The sequence below is a fragment of the Candoia aspera genome, chromosome 3 (assembly GCF_035149785.1).
Source record: "Candoia aspera isolate rCanAsp1 chromosome 3, rCanAsp1.hap2, whole genome shotgun sequence".
NCBI lineage: Eukaryota > Metazoa > Chordata > Lepidosauria > Squamata > Boidae > Candoia > Candoia aspera.
This window is the reverse complement of record NC_086155.1, coordinates 188,613,334-188,629,777: the sequence shown is the minus strand read 5'-3', so window position 1 is coordinate 188,629,777 and position 16,444 is coordinate 188,613,334. Positions and strand designations below refer to the sequence as shown.

The 16,444-nt window shown below is 41.0% G+C and overlaps 1 protein-coding gene across 1 annotated transcript; it reads right to left on the bottom strand.

Moving 5' to 3' along the window:
- Positions 1-2,556: 2,556 nt before the first annotated feature.
- BAALC (BAALC binder of MAP3K1 and KLF4) lies at positions 2,557-15,443 on the bottom strand. Its single transcript, XM_063299578.1, has 3 exons — positions 15,108-15,443; positions 6,453-6,625; positions 2,557-4,762 (listed from the first exon to the last, which is right to left on the bottom strand). The coding sequence occupies exons 1-3, from the start codon at positions 15,277-15,279 to the stop codon at positions 4,649-4,651; spliced, it is 459 nt and encodes a 152-aa protein (XP_063155648.1). The 5' UTR covers positions 15,280-15,443; the 3' UTR covers positions 2,557-4,648.
- Between the last annotated feature and the right edge of the window lie 1,001 nt (positions 15,444-16,444).

The window sequence follows — 16,444 nt, the reverse complement described above, 5'->3', positions numbered from 1 at the left end:
TAAACTTTCCGAAAATAAAACAATCAATACAACTTAATTTGGGGAAATTGTCACCACAGGTGATGGCAGAGACATATGATCTTTGTTTTCAACACAGAACAGTTATGCTTTCCAGCTGTTTCTTCTCAGGATCTAAACATATTATTTAAAATGTTGCATTTATATAAAGGCAAGGCCACTAAACTTTCCCATTTTCCTACAAGGCAGTAGCATTCCAAATGAGTTTGGAGAAAGCTGTGTTTTCTATTTATAATCTCTCATTGGATCAGAATGTTGCTGAAGCAGAAGTAATAAGGAGCTGTGGGAAACCAGCCTTGCTTTAGTGGGGCTGACTAAAATCCCACACTAATTGAATTGCAGTAGAATAAAATTTGCTGTGGACCACCAGCTGTTCTCCTAGGCCAGCAGCAAGCAGATAATTAATTCTGACTCTGGAAAGGAAATTTGTTTGAATGTGCGACTGAACAAACTAATTATTTTAAATTGTGTGAAAAAGCACAAATCTGTGGTCTCCAAAAATCCTTTTTTGGCAGTGTAGTATGAATATTGAGTTGTGTTGTCCTAAGGTTTGATTATCTGCATCTTCCCTGGCCAACATATTGTGGTTTGTGGAACTAAATGGCATCAAGGTAATACTTGGTGTGCTTGCCTACTCTAAACAAGAACGGCCCTTAAACTATTACTAATATGAGTCAATCATTATATTCTTTCCTTATTTTGGAACCCAGTTTTTATTATCTTACCAAACTCTGTTCTGGATTAATTCTTCATCTGTAATATCTAATAATACTGAGTTTATACATTGTTTTGTTAAAACTTCTGCTTAGCACATTATGTGCACTTAGCAATTGTATTTTATAAACCTAGCCTGTGGTGGTTGAATGAATAAACCAAGGCTTAGCATGAAGTGTGATCCCACTTACTGTTTCCACTCCAAGTTCTTTCTAAAACAGAGTACTTTTGAAGAGATGACTGTATTTAACTTTCAAACTCTGGAATCTTTCATATCTTTCACAGTCTTACAAAAATGCTTGCATTGGTCAGTTAAATGCTGATATAAAAAGAATATTATTTACAATCAAGGATTTATTAAATGGAGGCATGTAGGCCAGGGAACTTAAATGATCAGTTTCAAAGTGACTTCAGCAGTTCACATTCTTCCTGGATGCTACTTAAAGACTGCTATTATCACTTAACAGGTATTAAAATTACTCAGTTTTTAAATAGTTTGTGACTCACATAACATACAACTTTTACTGTCTTAGCATTCTTTCTCAACCAAATATCCTTCAAATATATTTGAATACACACCTCCTTGTTCCCAGCTAGTACAGCTAAGGAGCAATGCTAACTTAGATGATGGGAGTTTGTATTCCAATATATCCAGAGTTGGAGAAGGCCAAATTAAAGTGATGCAACTCTTATATTAAATAAAACAATGATTTGATCATTTCTTCAGCCATCCTACTACAGCTATGTAAGAGCAAGAATCTGGAAGCACCTTTTCTGACTAACAAATTTTACTAAAATGCATAAGCTTTTGTGAACTGCAGCTCACTTTGTGAGATGTATAGAGTGGCTAGCCCAATGTTTCTCAACCTTGGCAACTTTAAGATGTGTGGACTTCCACTCCCAGAATCCCCCATGCTGGGGAGTTCTGGGAGTTGAAGCCTACATCCACCTCACTTCAACTTTTGTACCGTAGGTTTTAGGTATAGATTTTCCATGTGCTAATAAACCTTAATCATGCAGGAATTTGGGGGATCTTGGGGATGACTGGCGCCCTGAAATGGCCCTCATATACTCATGAACTGAATTAGAACTTTCATTGTCATCTGGATTTTATATTTTTATCTTGTATTTATATTTTATGTATTATTTATGGTTTTATTGTATTTTAAATCTTTTACCTTTATTGTAAACCGCCCAGAGTACCTCCTCTGGGGGGAGATGGGCAGCGGCAAAATTTGACAAATAAATGAATAAATTTTGATCAACAGAGAACCTGCATCCATATACCCAGGCATACATGCATACAGAGATAGATAGATTAGACAGACAGACAAACAGGCACTTAGATGCCCCAATGGAAAAAGAGCAGACATGTGACCACTGAATATGCCAATATTGTGGTTATGGGGTGAGCAAGTGCCATCACTCTCTCTTATGTTCAATTAACTTTGGAGGCCTCCACAGAGGGAGGTACACCATTTGTTGTGGAATTCAATGTCTGCTAAACATGTCATTGAAATTAATGAGACTTGAGAGGTTTACCTGTGGACAGATTACAGTCTGGGTTAGCAGACCGAGGGCAATCTATAGAAAACCAAGCACTGTGTATACTTAGAAGCAACTCCTGAGATTTATTCCTAGGGAAATGAAAATAGGAGTGCAAGGTTAAGTTACCAACACTGAGTGCAAGTTCTATTGAAGCGTCAGGACTCCATTCTAATTATGTGTATTACACACACACACACACCCCATTTGAATTAAAGCTGGAGTGTACACAGTTAAGTAATGCTTACAGGGCAGAATGATTCAAAGGTTATTTTCACTTATTATGCAATCCTGCCACTACTATAATTAAGACTAAAACCTGAATATAGATTTCAAACACTGGATTTCTGTATCAAGCAATTTCTTTTAATAGTGCACATTTTTCTAGTTACATTTTCAAATTGTGTCTCTTCTATATTTAAGGTTCACATTCAATACATTGATAATTGTTCACCTTTGACCCTCTTCAGTAATCTATTCAATTTGTTTACTGATTTAAATTTTATTAATTTATAGATTAGCAACCCATCAAAAAGACTTCTGCTTGGAAAACTTAGCTCTGTCTTAAAACAGCTCTGCTGCTCCATTAAAGTCAGAGACTCCAATATATACAAATCTTCTCCTTTGAAAAAGCACAAACAAGAGATAATCTTGTATCTCCTTTATCTTCCTTTAAGCAGCATCAGAGAGGCATCTTTTCAGATGTACCTTTTTTGAATCTAAATCTGCTGCTTCCTCCCCCATTTGAAGATGTTATTAAGTCTACAGTGCACAAGAAAGTGTTTTTACCACGAGGGCAGGATTTAAAACACTTGAGAAGTGTGTATCATGTAAATATGAAAAATGGTCACTCAGAAAAAAATTATTCCTTTCCCCTGCACTGTCACATGAAATTTCAACCTAAAGCTTGCTTCTTCCTGCTATGACCATCAAAAAGACCTTTTAACATTTTCTTAAGCATTTTGTACATCAGTCACCCTAGGCCCTTCCAAGTGAAATCAAAGATGTTTGATCTTTCTGTGTTGGTGTCATCTTTTGTTAATTGTTGTTTTTAATCTGTTTTATATGGCACCCAGAGTTCTTTTTGAATTGGGCAGCCTTCTAAATACAGTAAATAAATAAACAATGCATTTGGCATACTTGTACTATTACGTAGCAGCTTAATTTTCGTCAGGAATAAATGAGTGGCCAATGTGGAATTCACACTTCAGTCAGACTTTGTATTATCAAAATATCAAAGCTGAGCTTTGTTCACACAGTCAGATGAAATTTTCCTCATTATCGGTGTAGAGACCCACCTCCTTGCTGAATCATAGAAAAATGGTTAGAAAGAAGATCAGAAAGTGTCTGCCCTAATGTTTGCAGATACAGGTTATATCTGCACTGAATATAATTCACTTGCTGCAATTCTCCCCTTTCATCTCAATAAATCTTGCTAGGGAACTCTGTGATAATTTTTCTTGGAAAAGAATCACTTTTGGTTTTAGGCAGCTGCCAGAGAGACTGACAGACTGGTCGAATTAGGCCTCTCCTGTGAGGCAATATTGTATTAGCAGAGTGGATGGACTTCACAAAATAAGCTGCTATAACATAGCAACCCAGTGCAAACTTCCTATATGGCCAAATGGGATACTGCATTCTTAAATGTTTTATACCTACCACACAATTATCTTTAATGACACAAACTTTGGCCATGGACTATTTTACGTAGCAGCAAGTTATCTGTAATTGTGGAACTCTCTTGTGGTATCTCCGAATGTTAATGACAGAGTCACCAGCATGCCATTCTGCACACAGCCATTGACAGGTTCACATTTTGGATCTGGATGATACACCTTTTAAACTGAAATTGAATTAATCTAGGTGGTAACTGTGCACCATCAGAAGCACTGAAGATCCAGGTTGGGAACAGACCATCCTGGATAAAATCTGTATCTGTGGTCTCTAAGAGTCAACACTGACTTGATGGCACATAATCAATCAGTCATCACCTGGCTGTATGAACGAACAGCTTTCATGCATCTAAAAGTTTATGTTGCATATAACCATAATTTCTGAGAAGCTCTTCCAGTGTCTGAAGCACTTTGATCTACATTTTTCTTTATAGGAAATTAACTTAAGTGGCAAATAAAAAACAAACCAGTACCTCCTAATTGCTAGCCCAGCTCACCCAGGTACAGAACAAGAAAAAGTGTTCAAGGTTCCAGTGTTGGGAGAACTGCAGAGCTGATGAAGTCCACCATTTCTCCAAAGGCACTCAGCATCAGCTGGCCACCACGTTCAGCATAATACTGTAACTCTTCTGATCCTCACATTGTAATGGTCGGGTGAAGTGCAGCAAGATATTCAATTCACCTTCTCCAGTGCTCTCTTAATTGATACCATTCTTTGAGACTCTTCTGTTGCTATTTATTTGTTTGTATTTGCCTGTTTTGGCAGTGTTACTACTAACTTCTTTTGTGGCTTTTTTCTTGTCCCATTTAGCCTGTTTGAAAAGGAGTTTAGAAAATATAATTTACGCTTAGAACATATTCTGTAGAAGTACATCTCTTAAACAGGGAAACAAGACTGGAGAACAGTTAAAAAACAAGAAACCAATTAAATAGTATTCTAACAGCACAAGAACTTGACCAATCCATAGGTTCTAGTCTTAAAATAGTTATCATAACCTATTAATAGAATTACTTTAACTCAAAATTTGCAAAAATCAAAGCTAAAGCAAAAGGAAAATTCTCCCAGTGGGCATGCAAGAATGAAAATAATGAAATATCTGGAACTTCTTAGTTCAGAACAGAATCAAAGAATGTAAGAGTTACAGGGACCTTGAGGATCACCTAGTCTAGCCCAGTGCAGTACTACTGCATCATCCCTGACAGATGACCATCTGGCCTTTCTTCAACCATCTCCAGTGACAGCTGGTCACGTCCTCCTAAGGCAGTTTGGTCCATTGTTGAACAATTATTACTGTTAGAAAATGTTGATTGATGTCTAACTGAGATCTACTTCCTTGTTATTTAAACCCATTATTTCTTGCCCTGCATTCTTGAACAGATCTGAAGAATTCCTCAGTTTTTTATATGACAACTCTTCAGACAGTGGAAGACAAGTATCATGTCTTCCCACAGTTTTCTCTTCTCCAGACTAAACAAACTCAGTGGCTTCAACCATTCTTCGTACGTTTTGCTTTCCAGCCTTCTTAACTCTTGGTTGCTCTCTAGATAAATATCTACACAAGATTGTAAAAGGGCAATCAATACTTATATAATGTCAGAGGTATATATAGCATACCACCATTCTTCTTAGAGAATGGAATGGTTCAGCATCTCGTCACATTTAGAATCCCACTATATCCTGGATCTGCCTGAAAATATTGTGTGTTAGGAAACTTTGTCATTTAATGCTCTGAAGACAAAAATCATAGTTTTTATAGAAATTAATACTAAGTGAATCTGACTATTCCAACTTCCCTGTAGTGGTGGGGAAAAATAACCCTCACTTTGCCTCCTTCAACCTGAGAAGATCTGAACGTAATTGTGCCGGTGGAGAGGAAAAAAAATGCCTAGCTGAATACTTTTTTCCTCTCAACCACAGAAATACTGTAGAGCTTGAGAAAGTCAGATAGTTAATTTGATTAAAGGCCCTTCTGCAGGATTGTTTTGCACCATCTAAGGATTGGCTCTGGTCTCATGCCATCACCCGTTTTAGGGAGCTGAGTCTATTTATTGTTTGCTCTGCTCCAGTTTATTGGCCATTGCAATAAAGCTGGTGTTTTTTTGTAAACGACTGTAGCTCTGAGGACCTTGTCGGTGGACTATTTTCGCATGGGCAGACGTTTTTGCTTCGTTCTGCCTCCCAGCTCCTGGACTCAAGCCAGCCATCATTCTCTTCTCATCCTCTACTCCCTGCTCTTAAAAGGTTCAGGATCTTGCTCCTGGACCTTGTGTTTTCCCATCTGCATTAAACCTGCCCCCCCACTCCCTCAATCCAGTTGCTATAGCAACATGAAACCACACTAGAAAGTATCTAATGGCAAAATGGTTTTACCTTTAGCATTCACAAGGGTTTTTAAATGCAACAGTGGAATAGCAGTGATGTGGCCAGGAAGCCTTTGGATTTTGTTTATATTCTGTACAATTAATATTAACCACATAACCAGAATGTGATTCTAGACTCACCTCTGAGGCTCTAAAGCTATTTTGTTGCTTCTGGGCTGCATTTCCAATGGTGTGAGGTGCTAGTTTTGTACATTGGGTAGCACATGGAGCTCTTTTTTCAGGGAGAGCCATGCCAGTTGAAATCGAGGACTTTGCCATGCAGGTCTGGGTTGATTTGCTATCCTCCAAAATTCCTGAAAACATAAAATTGTATAGTGAAAGCCAAAATATTTATTACGACCTTACATATTTTTCAGTGAAAAAGGAGATAGACAAAACTATTCTGTTTCATAGAATGATTTTTTTGCCCAGGATAATATTAACATAATTTTTCATGGACATTACCTTTACATATTCTTGTGTCTCCCCTTCCCTCCCTGTGCAGACATCAAGCCCTTGCATAGATGTTTGCATATTGAGTCTTAGCCAAGGATAAGAAATGACGTAGCCACCTCAGATCCCGAAATTCTAAGGTGCTTGTAAAAAACGTGTGATCCCAAGATGGTGAGCTCATCTACACAGCAACACAATATGCTTCCTCTTGTCCTTGAAACAGAAGGATAGTATGCTGGTAGGAAACCACTGCCCATAGGTACCTTTTACAAGGCCACAGCAGTGAGGGCAGCTGTCTTGCTCCCTGCACATGGTTCAATGTGGGGTAGTTTCTAGGCAGAAAAGCCACTTTGAAAATCTCTGGGAGGACACACTGAGGCCATTCTGTACTCCTTGAAAATGGGAACAATTCTTGCAAAAGGCAGTGGCCCTTTCAATGTGCGATACATGCAGCGCATGCTCCAGCACTGTTGAAGGGCTTGGAAAGAACACAGGCAAAACAATACCCTTATTTAAATGAAAAGACAATACAATGATTAGTAAAAATGAAAAGTCAAGACAAAAAACTAACTTGTCCCTGGGCATGACAAGAAAGAGAGGGTCCTTTTGTAGTGGCCCAGGTTTATTTATCTGCTTGGCCAACAGAAAGGCAAGGTCAGCAACTTGCAGTCAAGTAGGCATTGATTAAATAGCTTTGACATTAACATGGACAAAACCATGTGGAAACTGGAGAAGAAATGGGCAGATGTAGTTGCAATAATGTTTTCTTATGAAATACTTGATCAGGAGGGCAGAGAACAATGAAAAACAGTCCAGAATATAGAGATCCCCAGGAGATAGATAAAGCCAAAGCATCATGCTTGAGAGTTTCAAGGAAAGTCAAAAGATAGTGAAAAACCAGAGTTTCTGGATCAAAATCTGCTACAGTTACATACACAAGAAACTTATTCCATTTCATGGCAAGAACACATCATTGATTTGTCTTTGCACAGAACCTAAGTTCAAGCTCACTTTGCCATCAGTTTGAAAGGAATGAGATCCTCATAGAAGACTTAGCCCTGAAAGAAACAAGATCTGGGTGCAATGGAAGATGAATATTGGTCCTACTGGCCAACTACAGCAAAGTTCAAACTACGGTGGTGAGTTTAATCAAGAGGTAGTTTGCCAACTCTCAGTAGATGTTGTGGTCGCTGGGTTGACAGGAAAGGTGTACAGGAGCGGTCCCATCCAGGCAAAAAGAAATGCATTTCCCAGGTACCACACACAAATTCCTGCCAATCACAAGTCCTGACAGATCCTGTCCTGGATCAAAACATCCCTGAACTAAGAGCCTCCAACAGCATAAAATGAGGAGCTTGTCAGGACTGCCTCCAAAGAATCCTCTGATGATGAGGAGGAGTTGGTGCCTCTTCACAGCCAAGTCTCAGAGGAGATATGAAGAGTTGGTGGCAAGCTCTTCTCCAGAAGTAGCAATAACTGGAGATGAGGTGATGCTAGAACTCACATCTCTGGTCCTAGAGACTAGAGACAACTCAGGCTGCAGGAGCTAGCTAAGAGCTAGCAGGAGCACTTAGGAATGCTCTGGCTGATTAATTAAGCAGCACCCAAAGAGAGAGGCCCTGCCTAAGCAAACGGAGGCAAGCATACTATCCACCCTCATTGTTTGCAATGGAGAACTTTGCTCAGCGGATCTTGAATTTTCATCACGTGATTCCTGAACTATGTGCCTTCAATTTTTGTTCCATCTTAGCACCACCTCTCCTCCCCTGCCCCTGGACCCTGATCACTTCCCCGAGCATTTGAAAATTGACCAGGCTAAGGGCACCAGCTGTGCTTCTAATAAGCTGCTTTTGTTCCCTGCCTCTTCCTTTGGGTTCCTCTCAACTCCAGACCAACCTCCTTATCATCAGAGGGGTTTATAACTCTTGTGACTATAAAACAGGAAGAGGATTTCATGGCCAAATACTTCAACATTTTAGCAAGGAAGACAAAAATAAAATGCTGTGGAAAGACTCAGAGTAACATACTACCACAGTGGCAGTCAGAAAAATATCCTGGGAGTTAGTGAGAGCCATTTTTAGTGCCTGCATGGTGCTCAAAGGACAGGGCTCCTGACAGTACTCTAAGGCAGTATTTCTCAACCTTGGTGAGTTTAAGATGGGTAGACCTCAACTCCCAGAATTCCCCAGCCAGCAGAGCTCTGCTGGCTGGGGAATTCTGGGAGTTGAGGTCTACCCATCTTAAACTCACCAAGGTTGAGAAATACTGCTCTAAGGTCTAGAAAGTTGTGGGTCGAGCTCCATACATATCTGAGAATCACAGTGACCACAATGAAAAATTTAGAGCAATTTTGAGAGCAGTTCACGCTGAGTTCTGTGATCAAGGAAATAGGATCGCTACAGAAATATTATTTATGATTGTATGAGGGTGCACACAAACTATTTACGTTGATTTTTTTGTCTGGTTACTCAATTTGATACAGATTTTCACTTGAACAGCAGGGCAGTCTTATGCACTAAATTGTTAAGAGAAATACTAAGGATAATAAATGCAGAGAGAAATCTTTTTATGAAAAATTATATAGCCCTGTTATGTTACTGGAACCATTAAAATGATTATTCATGTGTTGTTATCTCTATGTATCCATTCCTTAAATTAAAGCGACTATGTCTGAGCCCAAAATTCCAAATGCCACCCCACTGCCGCAAGGAGATATGAAATACCCTAACTCTCTGCTGCCACCTAATGGTCATCTGGATTACATGGAAGGATTCCCATTTTCTCAAGAAAGCAGATTTGCAGCCTGGGAGTGGTCATAAAGGGTCAAATGACCCTTTATGCATGAGAAGCCCTTATATACACAATTTATCTTGTGGCAATTGCATTATTTTCTCTCTTTTCTTTGTTTTTTGTTATTTTAAATATCTTTTCTTTTTCTCTCTTTTCTGCTTTATTAAATAAAGCAAAAAAGGGACAAATGCTAGCTGTGGAGAAGAATGAAAGACCTCAGTAACCAAGGTTTGGCCCTTATTGTTCATTTTTCTCATTTTTATTGGATTTGCCAATTGCTTTGGGATGTTTTCTAATGAGAACACTAAACAAAGAAATGTTACATGATATATCAATAGGATGTAATGACACAGCAGCATGCAAAACCAGTATACAGTATGTGTTTCCACTCCTGTCCTGCATAAACCTTCTGAGGTAATTAAACAAACAGGTCCCTTAGCTCTCATGTTTTTTGGAAGAAAACAGGAAGAAAGAATACAAAATAATGACTTCCTTCAGGGGTGTTTTTATTATTTATAATTTGTCTCCAAACAGAGGGAAACCAAGTTGACAACGCTAGGCCTTGGGAGAGTTGGGGGAACAGTTAAAAACATGGCAGCTCAAGCAACGTCTTTTAGATGATGGGAATATTGCAAGGCACATGTAGATGCTGCCTAAAGAGAGAGGCTCATCTGTGGCTGAGCTTAGCTGGGTGTGCTGCCCCCAAGAACAGCTTAGCAGCTACCATTGTGGAACCCTCTCTCTGCCTCAAGCACATTTGCATGGAAGTGGCCGGGTTGGCTCAGCTGAGTTAGAAGTGGTTTCTGGACAGTTACTGATCACTTAATAAAACTGTAAACAGCCGGGGCCTAGTAGGAGAGAGATCGTAATTTCCCTTATGTGAAGTACTGCCTACATTACTTACGTTCATAACAAAAAATAATTAACCACCCCCTGCAATCATTTGCCATGGTGGCACTTCAATTATAAATAGCTTCCCCAAAGAGGCTACAAAACAGATCAAAGTTTATATTTACAAAGCATATTCAGCAATTAAGGGGGGAAATGGCTACCTTTTTAGAATTTCCCTGTGGCCAATAGATTCCAAGGTACAACCTACTCACTTGCCGTAAGTCAACAGAAATACACTTTAGGCAGGAATACAGATAAAGAATCATATGCTACAAAGCAAATATGCTGGAGGCAATAAGCTAGAAGCAACAAAGCGCTTAGTACAAACTAGAACTAGCAGGTACTCCAGAACAAAAACATAGCAAATCAAAAGCAAAGGAGACATGATTGCTAGCACTGTTTGGGAGATGACAGGGCTAAAATGCATCATTACAATGGAGGGGGATAAATCAGTTTGTTATCATGTGGTTTTATTGCAGCGGAAAGATGCACTCTACAATCTTATGTCATTTACCTAACCTAATTTATAGCCTTGTTCTAATCTAAACCCAACAGGAAGCCTCATGGCAAATTATCAGCACCCACCACAGGCCATTTATTAATGCTACCCATTTCATTTTCCATCTGAAATAGCTTAGAAAATGAAAACCACCTGAATAATTTGCTCCTTGAGTGAAAACTTCTTAAAAACATAAGGGAGCAGCCTTTGAAATGACTCCCAGGGGACATCAGAGAGGAAAGATCCAATTTACAATAAATAATCCCAAGGACATGAGAGAGAGAGGGAGAGAGAGAGAGAAAAAATAAATCAAGATGGATTAGAATCAAGGATCTGCACTCTTTGTGGAATTCAAAACATATTTAGAATCGTACAAAAATACTCTAGGTGTTTTTTAATTAGAGTAAGAAGCACTGCCAGTAGCAAATATTTAGTTTGCTTTTCTGCATGTGCTTAGGCAATTCTCATGTCTTTTACATGTACGGTTTTGACTTGCTCTTCTCCAGCCCTCCCTCAGCTGACTTTTCTCCCCAGCTGCATCCTAGTGAGAACCTGCATTGCTATGTCCAGCCAGTTCCCCTTTTCTGTGATTTCTCTCCTCTTGTTTGGTGGATGAATATGTTGCATAATGAGGACGGACCTAGTATTCCTCTATCGTCTTTTTTTTAGAATGCATTGAGTGGCCTGGAGCCATTGTGCGGGAAAAAGGATAGTGGCAGGTGGAGGTCAGAGTTTCACTAGATATTCCAATAGGATGGAGGAATGGGGCTGGACTCTGCTATCATTGGATGGATATAAAGCTGGTTGAATAATCATACCCAACAGGGGTATGTCAGTAGCTCTGTGTCAGGCTGGATGTGTCAGATGGCATGCCACAGTGCTCCATTTTAGGCCCTGCACTGTTCAACTTACTTATAAAGGACTTAGATGAGGGGTTAGAAAACTTTTATCAAATTTTCAGATGACACAAGGATAGGGGGACAGTATATTGACAAGCTGGGACAATGGGCAGAAACCAATAAGATGAATTTCAACCAAGATAAATGTACACCTACCTTTGGACAGGAAAAAAAAATCAAAGGCATGAGTATAGGATGGGGGGGAACCATGCTGGGTATCTGTAAAAAGGATCTGAGTATCTTGGCAGATGATAAACTGTTAGCCAACAGTGATGCAACAGCAAAAAAGGAAAATGCAATCTTAGGCTGCATCAACAGAAGTGTCAAGATCAAGAAAAAAAATCATTGTTCCTTTCTATCCTCCATCTAAAATATTGCTCAGACCTCACCTATAACATTGTGTCCACTTCTGTGCACCAAATTTTAGGAAGGATGTTGATAAACTGGAGGGTGTCCAGAGAAGAACAACCTGGAAGGAAAAATTCATGAGGAATAGTTGAAGCTGTTGGATATATTTAACCTGGAGAAGACCGTGGGGTGACATGAGAGCTCTCTTCAGGAAGATAGGGCAGAATTCTTCAGAGATGCTCCAGAAAAGAAACGAATGGTTTAAATTACAAGGAAGTAAATTTCAGTTGGATATCAGGAAAACATTTCTAATGGTAAGAACTGTTCTCCCAAGAAACTTCCTTGCGAGAGGGTAGATTCTCCTTGGCTGGAGGAGTTTAAACAGAGGCTGGATGGCTGTCCATTGGGGATGATGTAGCAGTGGATTCCTGCACCAGGCACAGGATTTTACTGTGGGTAACAAGGCCAGGCTCCCAAAGTTACATAATGCTCAGTACATTCTGTTATTCATCAGTTCAAATTGCTTTGGGTGATTTTGAGATGGAGAATAAGGTCAGTGGAGTATCTAAGATAGAAAGCAAGCCAATAATATATATTTTCAATTAACATCCTATATACTTTTAAATATGTGCATTACTCACAGCAAAGCAGTAATATTTCTAGATATCTCAGCATATTGCTATCAACCAGAGGAAAAGCAATGCTAGTCATAATCAGGGTGATTACAGTATGAATGATACATGCATTTTACTTGTATTATACTGATTTCATCTACCCCTTTTGTGCGTTTTTCATTTGCTTTTATCAGGCTAAGTTAAAGATAACCATCAGTTCAAGTCCCGTGTACAGAACAAAAGCTGTTGATAAAGGTAATGTATCGCTGGCAATGTTTGTTTTGTTTCTTGGTTCTACAGAGTCTTCTGGAGAAATTAAAGGCAATATTACTTTTTGCAGGTGATGATAGCAGCTACAAAATAGACAAGAAATGTTATTGATTGTTCAGGATATTCAGACAGTTCTTTATATTCTGCCCTCTGGAACAAGAAAAGTGTTTTTCCAAGCCAGGCAGAACACTACTTTAGTTTAGACTGACAACCAGGGAACAGTGAAGAAAGAACATCATTTGGTATATACAGCAATACTGTGTGCCATTTTGACAAACAAAAGACTAATATTCCACAAAAAGGAAAAAAAAAATTCCAGGCTATATTGCTATTCTCTGCTCGCTCGCTCGCTCTCTCTCTCTCTCACACACACACACACACAAAACACACAACTCTGAAGGGGCTACTTGTAAATGAATTTCAGTTCTACTTCTATTATTTGTATTAAATTTCTAAACATCCATTTAGATATACATACATGAGAATCGATATGCAGATCTTTGGTGGACTATACAGACAGATTATCCTTTGAAAGGATCGTATAAAAATGTAAAGGATTGTATAAAAATGTTTCCTATGAATCTGCCCCTTTTCTTATTAGGGCAGATTTATAGTTCTTTCCAGCCTATCTGCAGTAAAGGGAAAAGTACAATACTATCTCTGGTATTAAAAATTAAAGTAAGAAAACAGGATACTTCAAACCAAACAAGCCTTACAAAGATGGTTTAGAGGGCTAAGCTAAATAAATAAAGCATTCTTCAAGCACATCAAAAGAAAATATAAAACATTCTTCCAATATGTCAGATCTGACGCAGCTCAGCAGTAACCCTCAAGGCACAGCAAGAAACAGCCATCAGAGAACTGTGGGCTCATTCGGGAGGCGAGTGACTCTTTGGGGCCAGGCTACCTGTTGCATATTACTGAAATATAAGGGTGGGAAATTGTCTTTGCACTGAGAAACTTTTAATAATATTTAATAGTTTGTGGTGAATTTCAGACAGATGTTCCTACCAGTAGCATCTGGTAGTACAGCTCTGCGGATCATGAAACCATCCAGTTTGCATACTTTGAACTCAGTTTATTATTTTCTTGTAAACTAGGGTCTGTGTCACCCGGGGCAAACATGGATTCCATGCCCATTTTGGCACCCCCCCCTCCAGTTGCGGCCCTGGCTACAACTCCTCAAAGCAGTAACAGTTCCTTTACAGAGTCCCAGTTTTTTTCGACAACCACCAGCACTCATTTGAAAGTGGACTGGGAAGAATTGCTGGTTAGGTTAGTGGAGGAGAAGAGCTGATACTATCTTGCATGCAGCTTGCATCTTCAGGGTTTCAGACAGACTAAGGACTTTGTTCCCAATTCTCAAGGTTCTCATTGGCAGGGATAAAGACATATAAACATAAATGTTAGATATATATAATGTTCCCAGGCCATTTATATCGTAAGGGCGCTGTGGATGCTTTTACATCACATGCTGATTTACAATCTAGGCAACCACGTTTCAGCCTAGAATTCAGTCCAACTGGCAAACTTGCAGTGAGCTTATAGTTGTATCACAAGAAGCCAGAACATTGCACTGAGTAAATCAGGGCTAAGTTAAACCCTGGCAAGCATGCACGGCCGAGGTGGGCATCCAAAAGTTTTCGCCCCTCTTCCTGGACGAGAAGCCCCTGCGGGCATGAGAGAGCTCGGAAACCGAAGTGCCCCAGGGAGGGAAACTGCGATTTCTTGTCTAAATTGTCGCAAATAGGCGGCAGAGCGGGCCTTTTCTTAAGGAACGTACCGGGGCAACGCCAACAGTTCCCCGGGAAGGCACAAAGCAGGGCGGCTGTTCTCGCAACCCGCTCCCCGCTCCTTCCAGCTAGGAACCAGTTCCCCGGCCCGCCTGGGAGAAAGCTCCAGCTCCGGGGCTCGGCAGAGGAGGGGAGACGCGCCGCCGGCGGGGAAAGAGGGCCGAGCATTTCTTTCCGCTCCGCTCCGCAGCCAGCCGCGGCGGAAGGGGGGCCCTCCACCCCGCGCCTCCCCGACTTACCGGGGCTCCTCGGGCCGGCCTCGGCGTCGCCGCTCTCCTGGCCGGCGGCGGGCAGCGGCTGCTGCTGGGGCTCGGCGTCCGTGTTGGTCAGCCAGGTGGACTCGGTCTCCCGCGTCCAGCTCTCGTAATAGCGCGGCTCGATGGCATCGGCGCGGCTCCCGCCGCAGCCCATCCCGGCACCGGCAGCTCAGCGCCGTCCCCGCGGTCAGCGCAGCAGCTGCCTTTCTCCTCTGCCCGCCGGCCGCAGCCAGGCTCGGCAAAGGGCGCTCGCCCCCGCCTCCTTCCGCCTTGCCGCCGGTGCCCGTCCGGGTCTTCTGGCGCCTGCCTGCCTGCCTGGTCCCCGTCTCGCTCCCTCCCTCTTTAGCCTCCCCTCCACTTACGGACTTCTCTCGTTTCGCCTTCCCCTTCCCTGGTCTCTGGCGAAGGACGGAGAATCGCCGCCCTAGCGAAGGATGGAGGAACCCCCGCTCCGCCGGGGGAAGGGCTGCTGGTGTTACGCGGAATGCAAATTTCCCTTCTCGTTCTCCTTCCCCTTCCCCACCCCAGTATTCAACAGTTTGATGTTAACACATCGAGTTTCTTTGCCTCGAATTAGAGAATTAAAATGAACAGTACGTGCAAGTTGGTAGGGAGAGGGAAGAAGTCTGCAAGACCATGGCTAATTATCCAGTCTTTCTACATTCATTCAAATCCTGAAAGAATAATTTTTATTCAAGAGGGGCTTAAGTAAGGTACAGCCTTATACCTGGGATTTTAAAACTATGATTAATTGAACGATGGTTTACTGGATTAGCCCAGTTGCCTGAATTACAAACTAGCCAACTAGATCTTAACCTAGCAAGCTGTTGCTTAAACCCAGCCTAGTATCCTTCTCAATGCCCACCTTAAACTTGACCCAAAACATTCTTCCCACTTACTTGCTCTAGTGGTTTCAGTGCAGCTGCAAATGGGCACAAAATGTGGTTGCTAAAGAAGACCCCAGTCTTGTATAGGATGCAGTAAGTTTAGTATCTCATTTAGGATGGAAGTTGTGCACTCCCAGTCTACTTAGAATTGAATGCATCCTATTGAATCAGTGAACCATGCCCTAATCCCATCATTTTTTTTAATGCATTCAATCGCGTCTGATTCTCAGAAACTGCCTGGACAAGTCGCTGCAGTTTTCTTGGCAAGGTTTTTCAAAAGTGGTTTGCCCTTGCCTCCTTCCTAGGGCTGAGAGAGAGTGACTGGCCCAAAGTCACCCAGCTGGCTGTGTGCAGGACTAGAACTCACTGTCTCCTGCTTCCTAGCCTGATGCCCTAACCACTACACCAAACTGACTCTCAATCCCATCATAT